General features: G+C 37.7%; 2 protein-coding genes and 1 long non-coding RNA gene across 3 annotated transcripts; 2 read left to right on the forward strand and 1 right to left on the reverse strand.

Moving 5' to 3' along the window:
- Positions 1-591: 591 nt before the first annotated feature.
- LOC113301441 lies at positions 592-2,363 on the forward strand. Its single transcript, XM_026550217.1, has 3 exons — positions 592-1,052; positions 1,142-1,608; positions 1,698-2,363. The coding sequence occupies exons 2-3, from the start codon at positions 1,450-1,452 to the stop codon at positions 2,049-2,051; spliced, it is 513 nt and encodes a 170-aa protein (XP_026406002.1). The 5' UTR covers positions 592-1,052; positions 1,142-1,449; the 3' UTR covers positions 2,052-2,363.
- A 176-nt stretch (positions 2,364-2,539) lies between these two features.
- Positions 2,540-3,440, forward strand: LOC113304104. Its single transcript, XR_003338053.1, has 3 exons — positions 2,540-2,654; positions 2,757-3,052; positions 3,355-3,440. It is a non-coding gene; the product is annotated as an uncharacterized LOC113304104 (long non-coding RNA).
- Positions 3,441-19,309: 15,869 nt separating this feature from the next.
- On the reverse strand, positions 19,310-19,981 carry LOC113305647. The gene has a single exon (XM_026554663.1). The coding sequence runs from the start codon at positions 19,979-19,981 to the stop codon at positions 19,310-19,312; it is 672 nt and encodes a 223-aa protein (XP_026410448.1).
- Positions 19,982-23,007: the final 3,026 nt, after the last annotated feature.

A 23,007-nucleotide genomic window follows, 5' to 3' on the forward strand; every position in this document is an offset into this window, starting at 1 on the left:
TCATGATTTTTCTGCATTAGGGACTTTAGATGGATGTGTCACTCATGGTTACTATGCTTTCCCAACTTGTGGAGAAGGAACAGTTTCTGAACATCTTCCGTTCACTAAGAAGATTTGTTATATGGGACACCGAAGATGGCTGCCAGCAAAGCATAAGTGTCGACATGATAAAACCAATTTCCCGGAAGGGATAGAGCACGGTTCAGCACCATGGCCGCTGACAGGGTTTCAGGTTCAAGAGATTGTAGCTAATATCATAACCAAGGTTGGCAAGGGAAAACAACCATCGGTATCAAGTCGACAGAAACATAAAAGAATACCTGAAAGCGAAACTGATGCTGATGTAGAAGCTGAGGTTCATGACCACTCCTTATTTTCTCGAAGATCTATCCTTTATGATCTGCCGAATTGGAGTTCAAATCTGGTGCGACATAATACAGATGTTATGCATACAGAGAAAAACATAACTGAGCATCTTGTTAACACGATCATGGGTGGAAACAAGTCAAAGGATGGTCCCAATGCACGTAGATATATGGAAGCAATGGGGTTTAAAAAGAAGCTATGGTTGAAAGTGGATGATGTGTCTGGTAAAACAACAATGAAAGATGCTCCTTTTGTAATGACGAAAAGGAGAAACTTGCATTTTGTACTACATTGAAGAACTTAAAGGTGTCATCTATTTTTTGCTCCAATCTTTGCAATAGCATCAGTGTTGATCCTCCTGAGCTAAAGAACTCCAAGTCCCATGATTATCATGTCCTTATGCAACATTTGTTTCCGTTACTGGTTCATGCATCGCCTTCACTACCTAAAGATCTGCGGATTTTTCTTATTCGGATAAGTTTTTTTCTCAAAATTTTGTGCGCGAAGGTTATCAACAGAGAACAACTTTTAAAAGCAAAAGGTACTCTAGTGGAAGCAATTTGTGTATTGGAAAAATATTTTCCTCCTTACTTCTTTGTTATAAGTATCCACTTGATGGTGCATTTAGCTGACGAAGCTTTGATCAACGGTCCTGTCAGATTTAGATAGATGTATCCTTTTGAAAGGTAATTACCAGAACCTTGTTATTTAATGTGTAACTTGAGTGTTTTGTTGTCATTACTGAACTTTTAACTTTTCTGAACGATATTTGTAGGTTGATGAAAGGTTGCAAAGGCTTGGTAAGGTACATCAATGGATGCATTGCAAGAGGATATGTGCTGCAAGAAGCCAGCTTGTACAGTATGGAGGACATATCAAATGATGGTGGTGGGACTCACAAACATACTCGACATGCCTTTCTAGATGATGATGATGAGTTTGCCGATGAGATGTCTTTGAGTATTGCGAAACCTATTACTTTAACTCAAGCACAGTTTCAGCAATCTTGTAGGTGGCTTCTGTCTAAGTATGTGGGAATAAATGAATGGCAGAGGTACAACTTTTTAACTTCACAGTTGTTAGATGTTTTTTGATTATTGGATTGTCGATCTAGTTGCTGCTGGATTGTTCTTTGATTGTAGGAAGTATGATTTATATGTGAACAACGACAACTTTAATAGTCAGGAAAATCTCTCTTCCAAGAATGGGCCAAAAAGCTTTCTCTTATGGTTACGCGATGAGGTACTATATATATGTTAGCTTCATAGTTGCTTTATTTCCTAACATATTGTGGTTTTTGTTGTGCAACTGACACATATGTTCTCTTACAGATGATAGAAGCCAAAGAGACAAAATCAATACTTTGGCGACTAGTGAAAGGACCCCTCTTCAAGGCGCAGTCGTATAACAAATACCAATCTAATGGCTTTGATTTCAGCTCTCATGATTACGAGGAGGGTTTCGTAACACAGAACAGTGGTGTGTCTATGAAAGCCATTACAAGACATAGAGCAAAGTCCACGGACAGAAGTTTGGTGGAAGCAAAAATTACCTATTATGGTGTCATTAAACAGATTATAAAATTGGACTATATGGAATTAAGGAAGTTGTTTGTTACTGTGATTGGGTCAGAGTTGAAGATAAGAGTAATGGATGCAAATTTGATCCAATCTCAAGCTCAATAAAGGTTAACTTGTCTAAGCTGCAAAGCACTAAGAGAGTGATGGATGAGCCGTTTATTCGTGCATCTGAAGCGAGTCAAGTATTTTATTCAAAGGATCTTGATGAAGTGGGATAGTTTTTGGTATTGAAACATTCACAACAAAGATTAACTTGCGCAGTAGATTAGCTAGAAATCCCTACTAAGTCGGCTCTTACTGACAATGAGAGCTTGGAAAACTGTTATGTGTCGATGCTGTAGTTTAGATACATGTCTGTCATCGTTGCAAGTTATATGTTGTATTTCTGATTGTGATCCTTTTTTTTATCAGTTACGAAGTTTTAGTAGGTTCTTTTTATTTAAGAAGTTTGATGCTCTATTTAATCATATCACTTGCGCTATCTTAGTAAGTTGCATTTCTTCTGCACATGGATGTTTGTTAAATGCTACTTTACAGGTTACTATGGCAGCAATGGTGGTAGATGAAAATGGACTTCCCATTTCTAGAAGTACAACTAAGCTCGCCCACCTGAAGGGCGCTTTTATTCGTACTCATATCCCCGTCTTCTTCAAATCTTGGAGGGATGTTTTTGATAACTACAAAGATGATGTCTGGAAGGAATTGCAGGTAAATACTTACCTTAGAACTGTCAAATTGTTGTAGGTAAACACTTGCGCTATCTTGATTTATGTCAAACTGTTATTTAGAACTGAAGCTCTATTTTTTCAGATATCCTATCTATTACCAGATACTTCTAAGCTAAATTTGATAAAGGGGATGGATCCTATATGGAGGAGATTCAAGTGGGAGCTAAGAAAAGACTACTATGATACTTATAGCACCTATAAAGAAAGGATCACTCATATTCCTCCAACTGTAAGAGAAAAGGACTGGATAAAATTCTTTGATAATGAAAAAGATAAACCCAACAGAAAAGTAGAGAAGAGCATAAGAAGAAAAGGAAGAGATATGATTACGCTCATACTTCTGGTCACAAACCTCATAATATGGTAAAAGATGAACTGGTATGTATATCACCTCATAGTATGGTAAAAACCTCATATGATTATGCTTGCATGTTGAAAACAGTTAGCTATTTTATGAACTATAGGGTACCATTAACCACTGAACCTGTTAATGGAATAATTATTATGATTCGCTGAACTTGTTAACTTGTAGTTTTTAAGATTCTAGACAGCATTGGATACAAATCCCTCCTCAAACCCATGGTTATTAATAGATTAGGATAATCTGTTTACTTTTGACAATATGGTGTAAATGTGCTCGATTGATTGATACTAATCACTTATCCTATTTGTAAATTTAGGAGAGCGAGAATCCTGGGGTTGAGATCACTACCTCTGATGTGTGGATTAAAGATCATACACAAGAGGGTGAGAAAATTCTACCTAGTGTACAACCCTACTATGTGAGTCAGGTGATGCTTTATTTCTGTTTACATATTATTCTAATTTATTCAATCCATCTATGTTTACAAAATATGCTTTACATTACAGGATAAACTTAAGAAGGCGCAAGAAGAGATCAAGGAAAAACTAGATGTTGGTGAACCTATAGATGAAATGGATGCATTGACTAAATCATTTGGAAAGGATTCTAGGGGACGGGTTCGTGATGTCGGTCCTATTTCTCGTACACAATATGATTATTCTGCTCCTGCGCGTGCCAAAGCTGCTGAATTGAAGTGCAAGGATAGAAAACTTAAACATGAGGTGAAAGAGTTAAATGGAAAGATGGAGCTTCTGCTTCAAAGCTTTGGATCCTTATGTCACGTTATGTAGGACATCCAATCTGGACAAGCAGCATATATTTCCTCGAACCACTTTGATAATGCACATGGTCCCGCGTGTTCACCTTCTCAGACTGCTTCAGCTGGTCAGAATAGTTCACCTGCTCAGGCATTTCCACATGAAGTTGAGATATCACCAGCTCGATCAGCAGTAGGCCCTGATGGAGTCAAATGTTCATTGTTGAACTTGGATAGTGAGACCATTTTTGTAGTCGACTTTGTACCGGTGAGTTTGGACGTACGGCTCACGGCTCACCTGTAGCTGATAACATGCAAAGGTGTTGGTGGAACTCATACTATTGCCACATGAACTGACCATAAAAGATAACAAATTTATGAAGACCTTTCAAGAAGTTGGAATTGGAGGCTATGTGGTTCATCCAAAAATCTGCATCCGATATGATTAGAAGGGTATATCTGTCTTTTTGTAAATGACGAATTTTTTTCATGGATATCTCAGCTATCAGCCTATGTTTTTTTGCTATTATGTCAGCCATCTTTTTTGCTATTTTTGCTAATGTTCACACTTTTGTAGTATGCTGAACACACTGATATGTACTCATATGCTGTTTTGCATAGGTAAACTCTGATGCAGTTGTGCTTAAGGGAGATTCTCATGCAAATGTGCATATGAAAGTACTAATGTTAACTGAAAATGACTTTGAACATTGATATATCTTTTTGTGAATTTTACTTTGTGTATGAGTGTAGTTTTTGTTGCTGCATGTGTGTTTTTAGTTGTGCAGGTGACTGCAGTTAAGGTTTGCTGAAGCAATAGGAGCCACCAGGGGAATATCAATCCCTGGTAATTACTTGATCTGTTTATGCTTGTATATTGAAGTTGCAATTTTTGGATATAGTATTACTTGATTTGTTTATGCTTGACTACAGTTAAGGTTTTAACCTTCAGTTTTACACTTTCTTGCGAGGTACAACTCTTAATGATCAAATTGTTGTTGGATTATGATGTTGGTGACCTTCATCTGGTAAGTCTGTTTTGTGATATTCTTGACAACGTGCACAACCATGTCTTTGTTAAAACCAAGTATCATTGAACAATGTTTGATTCTTTTGAATGGAGAATGAATGTTTGAGTTGTAGAATGAATGGTAGATGATGCTCTTTTTTTGCGAGCTAAACTTAGTAGTTTTACTACTCACTTTGACTCCTATTGTATTCTTTGTAAAAGCGTAAAACTTAAACTGCAGCTTATCTTTTTATCAATCAAGCACATTACTCAATTTTGCATATATATAAAATAATCCATTAATCATGGATAATCTTGTGCCATTGGTAATTTTATATATGCAGGTGACGTTCAAGAAACCAGAATCAGCTAAGAATGTTTGTGAAGAAGCTACACCCATGATTAATAGCCGCGGAGCTAACTGCAACCTGGCTTCACAAGGTGCACATCGTCCTAAGGTGATTCCTCCACTACATCGAACCAATAAGGTACAAATATAGAAAGTAGCGAAAGCAGGAAGAATTTTAGACATATTTTAATCCCTTTGTCTTGAATGTTTGTAATCTTAAATGTTAAGGAATCATGTCATGCAAAACTGACTGTACAATTTTTTTTACAATGTTGATCAAAGTAAACAGTAGGTCTACCACATCACCAGTACCAGCAACAAACCTTGATAGAACGAATAACAACTGTCAGGTTACACCAAATCTTGTAGCATGCATAGTGTCTAGTTTTGCATAATATTGTGTATTACTTGTTTCTTATCTTGTGATTCCAACATACTAAGTTCAGATTTTTTGTCTTGTGTCAATATGGTACGCGAGAGTTTGCGAAACTCTATTTATAAATGCATTCTTTTCTTTCTTGGAGACGAAGCAGTTATAAAGAATGTTGAGGACAAGCGGATATTGAATAAAGAAACAAGGATTCAGGTAAAATTATTGGTATGCTGGAAATCTTAGATTTTTAGATGATAAAAGAGTCATCTGCATATACTTAGCAGTTATGAATCATCTGACAGTTGAACTCACCATGAACCCAAGTATCATATATTTAACAGTTATTTTTGCTTCTTTCGAATGTAGAATGAATGTTTGAATGTCGAAAGAACGAATGTTTGAATAAATGTTTGAATGACTTCCTTTAAATGAATGTTTGAATTGGATTAAATGACAACAATTCCTGGGGATAGGGTACTTGGAGGGTAAAATAAAAGGGGTGGGAATTAATTTTGACCAGGTCAATGAAGACTGACCTTCTTTGTTTTTGTTACAAAAAAATTAGTAACGGCAAAAAAGTGTTACTAAATTTTTACCAGGATAGTAGGAGTCGGTCAACGTTGACCTGGTCAAACTATTAGTAACCCTAGTAAAAATCTAGTAACGGAAAATTACAGGTTACTAAAATTTAACCAGAAAACTGAAGTCGGTCAACATAGACTTAGTCAATATATTTATAACTCTAGTAAAAATTTAGAAACGATCCGACCTTGGTTACTAATTTTAATTTCATAACGGCCATGTTTCAGTTAGGAAAGCCGTTACAACCCCTATTAGTAACGGCAACATGTTGGTTACGAAAATTTGTTACACCCCTTTTGTAACGACTTATTTGTGTTACAACCCCATTTAGTGACTGAAAAGGTTACTAAACGCAAAATATGGTGTAGTAACAGTTCAGGACCAATTTACTAGCCATGAGTGTGTTTGAGACGCTGAGAAATAGGCTTGATCCCTAGGTGAGGCTTGTGCCTGTGTTTTATGCCCATATAAAACTATTCAGATGAGATGGCTCAGTTTGGATGAGGCCATCTGAGGTTTGGCCGACGCGACTGAAGCTGTCTGAGGTTTAGCCAATGCGACTACGGCTGCCAGAGTGAGGCCGCCAGAGATTTGTATGATGGGTTTGAGACCGTCTGATATTTTTCCAACCGGATGAGCCTCTCCGAATTCAGCTGGGACATGTTCAGGAGAGAAAGGAAGGCTTGTACATCTAATAACAATGTTTCTGTGAAACTTCATCTCACTTGTATTTGACCAGCGTATCTTGCAGAGATGTGCTATGAGTCAATTGTGTCCGCATTCATGGGGCCGATATGAATAGTGCATCTCGGAAGGATGTTAGGAGTCCGTAAAAAGGGCCCAGAGGCATAATAACCAGCGTATCTGGCGGGGATGTCTCAGAAATTATTTAGAAGCCTCAATAAGTCGAGTCAAAGCCTAGAGTAGACATGACCAGTGTATCTCGCGATGATGTACTAAGAATTACTCCTTGATCTCAAATAGGGTGAGTCATGCTTACAGGAGACATGTATGTCTCTGCTCTGGGTCATAAGTCCGCAGGGACGTTTTTACGCATCTACAGATCCTACATGACCAGCAGTATCTCGCGGGAATGTATACTAGGAGTCATGGCATCACAATCAGCTGCATCTCGCGAAGACATGCTGGAATTGTGGTTGTTCTGGTTCATAAGTATGCCTGGGATGTTTTACGCTCTACAGAACCTACGTGATCAGTAGCATCTCGTCGAGGATGTGCGCTAGGAATCACGACATCACAACCAGCAGTGTCTCGCAGGGACGTATATTAGAAATCGTGGCTATGGTTCCGTTGAGGACCAAGGGATTAATCTCTCATGTGAGAGTTGATTTTTGTCTATGGTATTGAAATGAAACTTTTGCCCCTTATCCAAATTTCACCATTTATATTAAGTCCCCTACTCAGAGTACAAACTTGATTGTTCTATGATGAGTATATAGATGGTGACGAATCGTTCAATCGAGAAATTGCAATCCACTCGTTCTTTGAGACTTACAGAGTCCCGGATTTATACTTAGTCTTAATTCGTTCTGATTCTGAACTTGAAGTCGACTATGGACTTGGAATCCCTCTATTTGCATTGGGAGACATTAATGGCACGATAATAGAATCTTGACGAGATAAAATTTCCGTCTTCATGGAATGAAATTGTTAATTAGGGTTTATTCGGCCAAAACCCTAATTTTCTCTCTTTGTGCATCCTTGAGCTTCCGAGTTTGTACAAACGAATATATGGGGAAGAGAGAGTTTTGAGCGGCGCCTTGGGACTGAAAGAATTCTATGAGAATAAAAGAGAACTTAATTTTGAAGTTACAGAGTCTAGATCCCATGTAAATTCTGAATTCAGGCTTGTAGTGCACCTAAACCCTAATTTCTCTTTTGTTTGTGTCCGACTCGTTCAAACACTCTAGATAGGCTTGACGAGGCTTGGAAGGTGTGCATCTATCTTGTGGGGTTGACATATTATGTGATGAGAGCTTGTTTAATTCTTTGTTTCAATCAGACGCCTCTTTATTAGAGAAAATACATAGTTTTGAAACTAAGGGTATTTTCGATAAAAAACACTATGATCTTGATTTTCTTTGGCATGAGATAAGCCGAGATATTCCTTAGTCATAGTCACGGCTTGAAATAGAGAGTGGCTCGTTTCCGGTTTTGCTGTTGGAAATCATGAACTCGAATTTCTCGTTTTAAGCTAGATTCCCTTTATTTCTCTAAATTCTACCTTTCTGGATTCCGTTTCAATCCCATTCTTCTTTGAACACTCAGAGAACTTAATTTTCACGTGTATGAGGCCTTTGGAATGAGTATATGAGGTCTTGGTCGGTCTTTGGATGTATTAGGGCCTTCTTCTTTGAAAATACTCAAAATTGTGAAATAAAGGTATTTTGGTCAAAATTCCTTATGAGCTCGTTTTTGTTGAAGAGTGATGAGATAAATTTTTTTTTTGAGATATGTGTAGGTAACCTTCAATATGGAGAGGCTCTTCCCCCTCTGTTTTACGATTAAACCCCCTTTTTCGTCAAATTCTTGAAATTATGGCTATTTTCGTCAAAGCCCTTATTCTCTTCGACCATCTGAAAAAATTCCGCGATAATAAGTGATGCCCCACTGGCATAGAAAATCATTCTCATACATGGGAAGGGCTTGGACACAACTTGGAGGAATTTTAGAAGGAAGAAAACCCTCGATTTCCTTATTTGACCCAAATTCCTTTAATTTCTTCTTTTAACTCTAATTCATTTTTCTTTTGCTTCAAGGTTTCCTTTTTGAAATCAAATAGAAGTATTTTTACGTGTGATAATGAATAGAAACCGGTCCACCTCCTTTCATGAATTCTATTTTCACTAGAATCTCATATTTTGGCCGTGGAATGCATAACTCGTTTATATGAATAATTCTCTTACTTTCTTCTCTAGTCTTGTTTAACATCTCTTATGTAGAAAAATAAATCAGTCTTCTTCGTTTTTTGGTCTTGTCCTGAGAATGGTTCATAGCTCTTCTAATATGTATGATGAGGATGACAGTATAAGCAACATGGATGATTCTGCAACAAGCAATGAAGCCACCACCATCACCAAAGAGACCCTAATTTTGATGATGAGTTTCATCACTTTAATGAATTAATTGATAGTTATTATAGTCCCCAGATAAGTGAAAATCTCATTTTCTGTAATAGAGTTACTTCTCAAAATCAACCACTTGTCCCTTCTGCAGTAATACGTTTTTGCATGGAAGGAAAAACTATAAAGCCTCCAGTAGTGAAATTCAAAGCTCGTCAAGAACCAATGGGTTCTTGGCATGACTGGGTAGAATCTATGCTCAGAAGTAACGAAATTCAACAACTCTTAAAGATATCTGATATATACCACGCTGTTCTAGCTTCAGGGTCTTTGATAGCTTTATTATGTCGATGGAGTAAACCAACTCATACCTTCCTTTTTTCCTGGGGAGAGCTCACAATTACTCTCAAATATGTAGCTGGACTTTTTTATCTTCCGGTTACAGGTACCTTCTCTTTAACACTAAATGATAATGAAAGAGAAATATCTCTGGCTTTGTACGAAGCCATTGATCAAACTCATGCTCAGGCGGTTCTTAAGAAGAATAGGTATATATAGGTTCTGGATCAGCCACTAGGTAGTAATGAAGGGTTTTCCGGGTTCGCATCTTATTCAACCACACAAATTGCTGTTGTAGTTACCTAAAATCGATGAGAGGCTAAAGTGGGATTCTAGGGTTTATGAAAGTGAGTTACGGGAGTTTGAACATGAACAGTCTTTGCCTAAAACACACACAATAGCCATTCAAAGGCTACTTCAGTCACAAGAGAGGTTAGGGATGGTCTTAGGGAGGGAAGCAGATGAAGAGAGAGATCAGAAAATTCTAGGGTTTGAAGAAAAATTACTCTGAGAGTTTATGAGAAAGTTATTTTTTTAGCTTGGAGAAATAGATGACCTATTTATAGATGAATTCTCTAATCTCAGGTCGGTGAAGATAGCATCAGGAAAGACCCAACCGAATAAGAAATGGAGAACCCCAGGTACTATCGCCTTTATAGGTTCATCAATCATCCAACAAGTGACTGCAGTATTTTGAAGCGCATCTTCAAAAAGAAGGTTGAGCCAGGAGAGCTTCAGCTGGGGACTGAAGGAGTGCACAGGGGCCCTCTCCCAATCAGGACATCAATTTCTCTGAGCAAGCTTTCAACAAAGCAATTCAATCCTTGGTGATATCCAAGCATGGCGAAGAACATTTTGGCATTTCTCCAAAGCCTTGCAGGAGTTCCCACGTGTGCCACAAAATCAGAAATCTCCGATGTCTGCATAAGTGTTGAATCCCACTATCGCAATGAAAGGAATGCCAAGTCAACAGAAGATACTTGGGGCCGAGAAGATCAAGCCTAAGACATTCGACGCTTAAGGGTGTGACGCGTCAACACAAAAGCATCGAAGGTTTGAAGTATTTAGGGTTTTCTTAACTTATCCGTTATTTTCAATTCCTCCAAAATATATGAAATATTTGCATTAAGTAATTGCATCTATCAATCCAAAAGAAAATTCCTACAACTATCAATCACATACTTCTCCAAGGCCAACCGAAATTCAAAAACCTCTCATCTCTGAGTATTATATTCTTCAGAAGCCTTCAAATTTTACTCCCAATCAAATAGTACACCTTCGATAATGGCGCCTATAGCTTCAGCACAAATATCTCGACGATGACACACTGATTCAATACCAAGACGGTCAAAGTGTAACTGAACTACAATCGTTAAGTCTTCACTATCTCCATGACAATACTTTTGAAGCAGATGCAATATCATTCTTCCATGGATGACACAAACTCCTTCAATATATATCTTTTTGCTGAACAGATGAACACCTCTGGGATGCACTTGGGGACTTGATCTTGTTGAAAAGATTAGATCAAATCAATTTCAATAAATGTGTTCTACATAACAAGTCATTGCAACCTAATGTGACTGATGACACATCATTAACGGAACCTCTCTACATCACGAACCTTACATGACTAAGGAAATTCTTCTCCTCACCGATCACACCCAGAATGGAGACTGCTGCTGCTATCTTCCACAACAACATCGATTCCCTAACAAATCCACTTCACAGTAAAGTCATATTGTTCAGTATAATTTGGGTTGAACTCCCAGTACACCCTCATCTTAGGTATTCTCAACTCACCAATTAGTTCGTGAATATAAAGGCTCAATGGATGAAGGATGAAGGACTATGTCGATAATCATGATTCTATCTTTTTGGTCTTTGGAGCAACTCCATCCATGGTCTCAGCATCAATAAGGATATCTATAACAACTTCATCAATGATGTAAACATCAACAAAGATCTCTGAAACGAAATCAGTGGGGTATGAATATCAACAACAGTCTTAGGAGCAACATCCTCGTGGCCAACTTCATTAACTGTCCATTCTATGAAGTGTTACTCGATGGATCAGACTTCTCCAAGCAAGATGTGTAGACATGAAAACATGTTAACATGAAAATATTCTCAAAGCTTGCACGACATACGGGCACAATCCAAAGTCTTCTACAAGATGTTATCATTATCTCTACAAATGAGATACAACACACTTCAGGCCATTGATTCAGAAAAATGTACCAATGGGTGAGGAATGATATAACGCTTCATTAATGAAAGATGTTCATCTATGTCTCTGCTACATCATACCAAAAGGACACATCAATTGGACATACGAGCTGAAAGATATGGCCTCCACACTCAGGTTCATGGAGTTTGAAAACTTGCACGGGATTACAAGTTACGAATGTGCACGCGTCATTGACTTCCCTAGACATCTTCAAATCGAGGGACTCTTTTTGCATATGATTTCTCAGTCTCTTAGCTTCAAAATTTGGGGTCACACATCGAATTCCGACATCTTATGAAGTTTCAACAGCTTTCAGAGTGGACGACGTGCAAGCAGAAATTTTTAGACGGGATTCGTATTTCCAAAAAGTGCTTAAACCTCGATATTTCCACCTTCCTATAAATAAGAAAGAATAAAGAGAAGGAAAGAAGAGGAGATCCCACTAATGCTGGGGACTGGCGACCATAATACCACACGCCTCTCCATGACGGCTTCAGAAGTTTTGAAGGTGAAATTTCCATAAACGGTCAATTCGCGAACATGAGACGCGAGCATCCTCATAATTGTCAGAGCATGGATAAACTAAAAACATCTGTCATGAAACATTCCAGACGCAAGCAAATGGATGTTTTTGCAACAAGCTCGTCTGTCAAAATTTTACACTGTTTTGCACAAAGCAACAACTTGGAGCAATTGGTGAAGAATATAAGGACAGGTCATATACCTTTCTCTTTGGATGTTCGCTTCAACATATTCAAGATTCACAGTAATCGGATAAACAATCTAAGATTTTTCTGAAGAAGAATCGTACTCGTTCAGGCATATGGACTTGTACACTTCATTTAATAAGAGACAAGCAAGGTTTCTAATATTCATGAAGCAGAAATACTGGAACAACTTCAACTCACGCTTCGGTCACTTAAACATATTCAAAAGCAACATCTTTAGGAACCTAAGATGCATATACAGTTGCATCACCACTTTGGTTCACAAAATTGCTCATGTCACCATTATCAGTTTCATCATCCTCTATTCCATCGTTTCACACATGATGTGACGATTATATGAATTAGAGTGCTTCAAATATAGAATTCAAAGGGCAATCAAAAAATTAAGAACATAAGTGATTAACATTATCAACATCCTTCATTAAGCGTTCAAGACACAATAAAATGGTCTAAAGACACAAAAGAGGCGTTTTGCAATAAGCTCATTTGAGATGATTTTACACTGTCCTGCACAAAGAAGCAAGCTGGGAATAATTGGTTAAGAATCTAGGGATGGGTCATATTCTATTATCTTCTTATGGATGTCCTCTACGACATATCCAAAACTCATATTAATTGGATGAACAGGCAAAAACATGTGACTGAAACATTGAACTACATGACAACTGAAAAGTTTCTGAAGACTTCCTGGAAGTTTATTGTTTCGTTGATTTCGACCACTAAACGGGCTCAAAAATCCAAAAAATTCCATGTTAAAGCTAGGATATTTCTTGGGAATCAAAAAAATCCGAGGTATATCATCAAAAACGGACATCGTATGAAGATTCTACAACATTTTCAACGAATACCTAACTTTTGAATTTTCTGATGACGAATTATGACGAAATTCTTCATTCATCTACATGAATCTTCATCCATTCAACCAAGATTTCATGTACATATAAATATGATGCAATATGAAGACTTATTAGGATCCTCCCTAATTCATTTGGGGATTTAGAATGACAACGAAAATAAGTCCACTGCAGCAGCCCGTGATACATATTGGTGCTTCGAAGACCAACAAATCGGTGGATCGATGATTTCCTCTTTCAGGCAGAGACTCACAAGTACCAAGTTGGTCATTTCACTACCCGAATCAGCAGTGCATCATCGCTCCACACTCGCTGGACGACGCTCTATCATACTGCCAGAGTCCTTATTCAAGCTATTGCTCGCCCGTGACATCATTGGAGAAAATCGAGAATCTTGGTAATATCGTTTACGACTAAGTTCAATTACTTATTTCGTTTATAATCAGAAAAATCACCATCCAGTGCTTACTGTTAAACATGACTGTCCCTCACTAAACATGGGACTTAATGTTGATGGTGGATTTTCGACAAAGGGTAAAATTGTAAAATCATGATCTTGCATAGTTCTGACACGTATGTGAAACTCATATTTTAGGATTCATGAAAGCTCATTTTACAATCTCTGACTAAGTGTACACCCTCTCAGAGCATGCATCAATATTTGATCCTTAAAGCCTCTCAACTGGGCTTTTAACACTTCGCATAATTCATCAATATTACTGTATATGAGTCGATGATGATTGGACGGCTCCTAGACATATTGCATGCTAGTATAAAGAATTAATGTCTTCAGGATGTCTCAATGTTCCCTGACTTTACAGAATTAATATTCAAAAAGAGTATGATGTCTCTACCATCTCATATGTTGATTCTCGAATGAACATAATGCTCACAGAATATTGCATGCTAGTATAGAGTCATTCATAGATTAATTCTAACGCAACATTGATCAATTGAATTCCTAGAAAATAATCTATTTTATCTTATTACTCTGTTTCATGGCTTATTCTCAACTGAATTCCATAGATTAGTAATAAATATTCATTTTTCGGGCATTTAGGCCAGCACCGAGTAAGCCCCGAGAAATGGTGCGAGTGTACTTAACAATAATGCACGAACGGGCAACCAAATATGCATAAGTGAGCACCCAAATGCATAAACGGGTATTCAAAAATATGGACGAACGAGGAAACCTATGCAAAATAGGAAAGGAAATAATAATAAAAAAATAAAAAGAAAGGCACGCACGGGACCAGGCCCATCGGCCGGCCGGTCATGCCGTCGTGGCCGGTCCCACGCCTCCCTTTTATTTTTTAATCTTATTTTATTATTTTCCTCATCTCATGAAAACCCCCTTGTTTGAAAAAACTTCCTCGTTTGAACAAAACTCATAGTTTCTCCATATTTCCTCACACAAAGATGAAAAATACTAATATAAAATAGGGAAGAGCGTCACGGGATCGGGCCCACTGGGCCGGCCATGCCTTAGCCGTGGCTGGTCCCATGCCTTTCCAATTCCTTATTTTATTATTATTACTTCTCTCATCTCATTAAACTCCTTCGTTTGAGCAAAAACTTGATTTTTTTTCCATATTTCTCTAATATCGCTCAAACTTCAAAAAAGGCAAAAAGTCAAATGGTCACACGACCGTCGGAATTCTCACGGTAAATATTAAAATATCATTATTTTAATATTCTCAAAATATTGGTCGCACGAGCAAAGTTCTACTTGCTCATTCAAGCGAAATCGAGAGTTTCAGTCAAGATCAAACTCTTCTGAAAATCTAAAATATTGCTCGAACGCACACCAAGAAATATCAAAATTCTCAGAATTGAGCCACGAGCAACATGGTAACACGGGTATGCCACCTTGGTTGGCCAGGGTCGCCCTTTTGGCTTGCGAAAGCCGGTCCCACACATTTGATGATTTTTGACCTAATTAATCTTCTACAATTCATATTGGGTTCAAACTCTTTCCAAACAACTTGGAATTTGATCCATCGACCATCATCTGGTCCCACGACCACCAAGGGCCGGTTTCATACCCCTTGGTCGGTCCCTCCTCTCTCCATAATTAGGTTTTACCACCTAATGTTCAGACGAGCACTATTTTAATAATGATTAAACGAGCATTTAATCATCCTTTCACCAAATGGTCTACAAAGGACTTTGGTGCATTCTCATTCGAGACCAATGTACTACATGGTCGTCCCATCATCCCATGTATCCGGTCCCTATCTCACTCATGGTTGATTTTCAGTAAATAATCCATTAATCAACAATCAATCAAAATTAGGGTTTCAAACCAAATGCTCTGAAAAGCATAATTCTAAACAAGTTCAAACACTAATAATTTTATGTTGATCCAGCAATTAACATCCTAATTAATTATACAATATTCAGTCCAGCTACCAGTATTTTTAATTAACATTTTATTCGGTCCCGCTACCAATAATTCATGAATCGAGCAATATTTGTTTTTCTCATTTATCAACACTAAATTGCTTAGGCTAGAAACATACATGATCAACTGGGTTGAGAACTCACTTCTAGCAATATTGATTCAACTATCAAGCTCGACCAAGCAATATTCCTCATGTTGATTCAAATATCAACATTCGAGAATTCCACTGATCCAGCTATTAATATTTCATTGGTTCATAAAACAATATTTGGGTTTGTCAGTCGACCATTATAATATTTTTCTTCGACAATTCATGACAAAGACGAATGCTCAACATCATTTTCTATCAACAAACCCATGATCGAGCAATCTCATTAGACGCTCGTCAATTCAAGTTATCAAAACATCATTATTTTACCTCAACTGGTGAAATGATATATCGTAATCCATCAACACTCAAGGTTTGCGCATTTTTCTACCTCAAATGGTAAAATGATATGTCACAGTTCATGAAGACTCAACATCTTTCCATCATATTGTCCCAACATACACCTTATGATCAATCCATGATTATCAAAGCATACCACATTCGTTCATTATGCTCGACTCATCAAGGCTAAGAATTATCGTCTAGTCAAGTCAACAACTGACTAATTAAATATACATCTGCCTTGCGGACTCCACATTCATGGGACATCAATCATGTCACATGGGGGGATATTCACTAGGGTTTTGGTCTGGCGGCCTACAACACGTGTGTACAAACACGATGAGAAATGTGAGTAAGTCGTGCAAGGATTTGAGGGAGTTAACAAAGTAGTGGATGGACAATCAACCAAGTCTCCGCACAATGTGGAACTGGTTAACCACGATTTCCCACTTTCCCACTCTTTGACTCCAGCAACCGTCACACTTACTGGGATCAATGTGTCTACTATTCTTGCAATATAAATAAGTTCTGAATCCACGATTGAACAACAACAATTTCGACACACAAGAAATTATCACTCAGTCAATCAGAACTTATCTCATAAGAACTCAACAGTTCACCAACTTGCAGAAATTATCAACACATTCACAATCCATGATCATCATTGATCCCAGACACACTTCTCAGCTTCCCTCATACAGATCGACCCTCATCCCTCTTTATGACCGAATTGACTTTGGAACGTCCATTGTCTTGGTTTAGGCCATGAGTCCTACAGATTGATCTCTAGAACTCAAAGCACTCTTGTGCAGTGCATCTGTTTGAAAAAGGTTTAAGCAATTTGCTCGTTCGAGGAGTCTCCGCCCGTACGCTCTAGTCTGAGCTTTCCTAAAAAAACAGCAAATCGTTATCACCCATCAATAGTTTCTTGGGATGAAATAAAACATATATCAAATACACAATCAAGTAACAAGTTACATGGATTATGTCGACGTCACATTTACGAAGTTCAAAAGATAAGTGTTAGACTTTGTAATTCAATATACCATATCAAAGCATTCAACAAATGGTATATACTTCCTTGACACTTTGATCATAATAATATGATCAAGCCTAATACTAGAGTATCATATATATCCTCGCATGTTATGTTTTCAATCTTAAATGACATGAAAGAAACGATACGAATGGAAACAAGTCAAGTCAGTATTAATAACCTCAAGTGGAAGGATGGTGTCTTCATTGTAGTCGATACATCTTCGCGTTCTTCAGGTCTTCAGAGTAATACTTGTATGTCTCAACATTCCTAGACTTTCTAGTCTAACCTAAATGAAGTTGACTCTAATAATCTTAATCAAGCGACTCTAATTGAGTTTTAATATTAGAATATGACAACCAATCTTGACATACCAATGTTTAGTGGGTTCAACCGAGCAATGCTCTAACAAGTGGAGTCATAACCACCTGGGAGAATTCTGTTGGCTGGCCGCAGCAGTGTCCGTCGAGAACCCCACATTGACGAATGACTGCAGAGGTTAAGTGGGGAAATACAAGTAGAGGATCAGGTCATTACATAAGATCTTCTAAATTTTGAATTAGGGTCCTATTTAATAGAAGATTATTTATGGGTTTGTGAATTAGGGGCATATTCAATAGAAGCTTATTTGTGGGTTATAAATGGCATGAATTATGGTCGATAAATGCATAGATTACGTATAAGAGGTTATTAGTCTAACATAGGACATGTAAATCATGAGTCAGATATAATCAGAAGAGATTATGGGTTTACTGTGATGAATTGAATTGTGTGCTTTGATCCGTAGCGATGATAAGACAAGAAAGAAGCCAAACATAGGCAGCCCCAAACACACAAAAAATGGTTTTGAGTATGAAAAGAAAATCATAAGTTTATTTTGCTTTCAAATCTCCCAGAAGAGATGGCTTAACTAATGGAAATCAATAAAGAAAAAGTACTCTGTAATAACTTTGAGACAACAAAGGAAAGTACAAGAAAAAAGATGGAAAAGTTAAGACTACTGACCAAACAAGATAACTCGATGCTAATTAGGAGATGATGATTTCAGCTAATTTAGATTAACTTTTATGGTTAACTAAATCTCTAATGAGACAACAAGTTTTGTATATTGGATATTATTCACCATCATCATTAGTTAAATACAAAGTTTGATTACCAAAATAATTACATACATACTCTATCAAATTTAGTATTATTTTAATTTATTTTTTTAATCGGTAAAAAGTTTGGTGTTGGTGAGGTTCAAATTCAGGTTACTGGAATCATCACCCAGTAGCTTTATCACTGTACTACGATGATACCGGCAGCAAATTTAGTATTTTGTGACGCGTGAATACGAACTCGTCCTCTTTTGTAAGTGGACCTGGGTTATAATGTAAATGTTACACACGAACCAAAACTAAACCTTAGAATTTTATTTAGGAGTATTCTTGAAAGATTCTAAGGGTAATGTAATGTTTATTCCCTCTAGTTTGTTTGCTCAGTAGTTTCACTATGACGAGCTCTTATATATTCATTACCTCCGAAGAGATCAAGTGGGTTAAGAACCTTGTTTTCAAACATCAAAGGGTCAGCTGCTTACTCGTGTTAAGACTACTATCGGCAAAATTAATGGATGAAGCTTAAAGTTAAAATACGGGACCATTTAAACTTGTTGTGGTTTCCAAATCAACATACTTGACAAAAATTGCGAAAGAACGTCAAGAAATGCATTCATTTGCAATTCTTTTTATCTAGTGCAAGCAACAATTACTGCGAATGGAGAGTTTCAGCAGCCACAAGTTATATAGGCGGAGAAGCCAAATCACTTAGATTAAGAAACGTTTATGGGTTTATGTTGAGGACCATGTATTAGTTTTGCTGTGAGATGCTCACGGTGGATTGTGGACAAGCTGCGTGAAAATGGGCGACCGCGATTTTTCCTTTTTTTTTTTTTTTCTTTTTTGAGGAAAAAAAGGATATATTAGAAAAAAGGATGGGAAAATTTACAGGGTTCTGTACAATGATCTGTACAATGATGATCACAAAGATCAACCAGCCAAAGAAAAGAAAAAGAAAACCTCAATTACATGCCAATTACATCTTCCCAGTTATGAATTATTTGTCCATCGAGAAATCACGAAATATATTCGTATCCATGCTCCACATACAGATGTTCGACTTCACAGCTTTAACCAATTCATCTTTTGACTTACTTCTTCCTCCATGCACCCTACTGTTCCTTTCTAGCCATAGCATCCAGATAATTGCAAACAAAAGTATCTGCCAAAAAAATTTCTTTCGCTGTGAAACTCCACCAACCCTCCAACTTAAAAGCAGATTTTTGATATCATTCGTCGACGCCCATGGGATCTGTAAAGAAGATAAAAACATATTCCAAACATAACTAGCCCAGCTGCAATTCAAAAATAAGCGCGCAGCAGATTCCTCTTCTTCATCACAGTAAACACATAAATTAGAATGGATTATCATTCCCCTGTGTTGCAGCATGGATCTTGTTGGGACAGAATCATGAAGAGAAGCCCAAACCAAAAACGGTATCTTCGGCGGGATTAATTTGTTTTGCAAAATTCTTTTATACTCCCAATCTGGCTCAGACTCCGTTAGTTTTGCATATAGAGCTTTTGCTGAACAATCACCTTCATAACCATCTTCTTCTCCCGCTGCCAGAGTCACATTCCTGAGATCGTACTTAATCTCTAAAAGATCAATACGTTCTGCTGGATTTAAGTCTCTCGAGAACAAGAAACTGCAAGTATTAAGCTTCATACTTGCCACTGACGCCTCCTTCCGCCTGCTGATTTTATAAAGTCTCGGGTATTTTTATTTGAGTGCTTTCTTCTCAATCCACCAATCATGCCAGAAACGAAGCGATGTGCCACTCTTAACCTGGACAGAAATTGAATCAAAAAAATCCATGTTAGCCTTCAAGATATCAAACCACATACTTCTACCCATGGCTTGGTTTGTCTGACTTGGAAACAAAAACTCCTCAGCTGCCATAGTTTTTTCGTGCATTAGCTTCCTCCACTAGGCATTTGGTTTATTGCAGTACCGAGCATGCCACTTTTCCAGAAGCGATCTATTTATCTTCCTCAAACTGCGTATACCAAGACCTCCTTTTCTGACTGGTTTGCACGCTATTTTCCAAGCAACCCAACTCATCTTTTGATTCTGATCATCCTCCCCACATAGAAATCTCCTCATTATGTTATTTAATCTCTTCTCCACAGCCACCGGTAAGTAGTATAACGATAAGAAGTACGTAGCTATGCTTTCTAGGCAGCTATTGATGAAAACCTCTCTGCCTGCTTTATTGAGAAATTTCCTTTTCCACGACGCCAACTTCTTCTCCATTCTTTGGATTACCACATTCCCTATGAGCACCTATCGGCATGCCTAAATATGTAATTGGTAACTCATCAACCTTACAACCCATCTCAAAAGAAAGCTCGTGGACAGCTGCATCTGCTCCTATGCTTGTCATATAACTTTTTTCTAAGTTTAGTTTAAGCCCAGTCAGTACCTGAAACGTTAGAAGAATTATGAAAATCCTTCTAACTTCCTCCTTTGAAGCATCTAGGAAGATGATTGTGTCGTCAGCAAACTGAAGGTGAGAAACAATTGATCCACCGTCCACCATCTGAAATCCACTTAGTCTATTCCCTGCCAATGCCTCATTAATCAATATAGATAAGACCTCAACTACCAGCAGAAATAAAAAAAGGCGAAAATGGATCTCCCTGACGAATCCCTTTAGAAGGTTTGATTCTATTTGTAGCTTTTCCATTCACCAATAAAGAAAACTGAGACCCTGTCACACACTACCTTATCTCCTTCACCCATTTTTCACCGAAACCATTCTTTGTCAGAATAGCAAAGAAAGAAGGTCAACTTACATTGTCGAAAGCCTTCTCCATATCTATCTTGCAAAGGATGCCCGGCTTCTTCTTCCTCAATCTATTATCCACACACTCATTTGCTATTAATATGCCATCCAGAATTTGCTTGTTCTTAATGAAATCATCCTGAGCATTCGAAACTAAATCATGCATTACAATCTTCATCCTTTCAACAAGCAACTTAGTTATTATCTTGTAAAAGCTACTTATGAGACTGAGAGGCCTAAAGTCCTTCGCCGTAGCCGAATCTTCCTTTTTTGGAATCAACTTGATGAATGGCATGTTTAGCCGCCAATCTAGAGAACCTTTACTGTGAAACTCATTCACAGCTGCCATAATTTCGTTCTTGAGAAAACTCCAACAAGCCTTGTAAAACTCTAGGTTATAACCATCTGGACCCGGCGGTTTGTTCGCTCCACACTTCTTTATCGCAGCTAGAGCCTCCTTCTCCTCAAACTTCTCTCTAACCAGGATTGTTGAACTTCATCAGTTCTCTTGAAATGCATATTATCAAAAGAAGGGGTAATTGAAGAGGAAGCTGTAAACAACTTTTCATAATAATTCTGAAGTTCATGTTTAATTGTATCCTGATTGAATACATCAACGCCACCAATTTCCAACTTTGTTATACAATTTCTTCTTTTATTTGCATTCACAATCCTATTAAAATAATTCGTATTCTTATCACCCTCCTTAAAGCCCTTCACCTTAGCGCACTGGAAAGCCATTCTAGCTTTTGTTAATTTGATGTTGTTTAACTTGACTAGAAAGCTAGCTCTCTCCTCTCTCTGCACATCTGTCAAAGCCGTTGTCTCCTCGATCAAGTTTAAAGTTTTGATCTTCTACAATAACTCATCCTCCTCCCTCTTAACATTACCAAACACCTCTCTACTCTAGGCTTTTATAAAGAACTTGAGATTTTGCAATTTCCTAAAGAGAACAAAACCTGGTGTACCTTCAAAAACCATTGACCTCCACCAAATCTCCACCATCTTTATGAAATCCGGATGTTGTAGCCAGTGATTCTCAATTTTAAAGCTTGAAACACTACGAAAATCAGGAGTCAAATCCAACAGTAACGCATTATGATCAGAAATTGTACATACTAGTGCAGTCTGAGTTACTCCACTAAATTTAGCATCAAATAAAGAGCACACCAAGAATCTGTCAAGTCTACATAGGGTTGGATCAGCATGTTTTTTGCTCCAAGTGTACGCTCCACCATTAAGAGGCAAATCAATCAATTCCTGCTCCGTAATGAATTCATGCAGAAAATTCATATTCCTAGTATCCCCTCCAGGTTTGTTCCTCTCCGCATCACTTCGAACTGAGTTTAAATCCCCTGAAAAATACCAAGCCTCTGTTGACCAACTTGTTGCCTCCGCCAGGTCACGCCAAAAATCTTCTCTCAGATTAAAATCGCTAGGTGAATAAGCATTTGTTACAATGAATTTAAAGCCTGTGCTCCTGAATCTAAACATACATGAAATTGAGTTCAAACCCACTCTCTTATCTAGTAGCTCCAAAGTCGCGCTATCCCAAATGGTTAATAGTCTGCCACTATTCCCAATACTTCCTTGAGAGGGGATGAATTACCAACCAAAATCCGCATCAAACCAAAGCTGTCTCACAAACCAGATCGATTTTTTTGTATTTTAGATTTTCGAATAGAACATACAAGGCATCTGTGAGCAGCAACCAGATCCTTCACCACCACCTGATTATCGTAAGCATTTAAACCCCTGATATTCCATGAGATGAGTTTTGAACTCATTGCTCAATTATATTCTCCCTGGAAGTAACCTCATCTGGATCGACCATCTTCTCAACTGAGTTGGTTGTCTCATATAAGTCACAACTATCTTGAATTTTCCTCCCTTCAGCAATGGTTTT

This window comes from Papaver somniferum, chromosome 8 (assembly GCF_003573695.1).
Source record: "Papaver somniferum cultivar HN1 chromosome 8, ASM357369v1, whole genome shotgun sequence".
NCBI lineage: Eukaryota > Viridiplantae > Streptophyta > Magnoliopsida > Ranunculales > Papaveraceae > Papaver > Papaver somniferum.

Coding starts and splice junctions, on each gene's coding strand:
- LOC113301441 (XM_026550217.1), top strand. CDS start 1,450: ATGTTTTTTGATTATTGGATTGTCGATCTAGTTGCTGCTGGATTGTTC. Junction 1,609..1,697: donor TCTTATGGTTACGCGATGAG/GTACTATATATA, acceptor GTTCTCTTACAG/ATGATAGAAGCCAAAGAGAC.
- LOC113305647 (XM_026554663.1), bottom strand. CDS start 19,981: ATGAAGCTTAATACTTGCAGTTTCTTGTTCTCGAGAGACTTAAATCCA.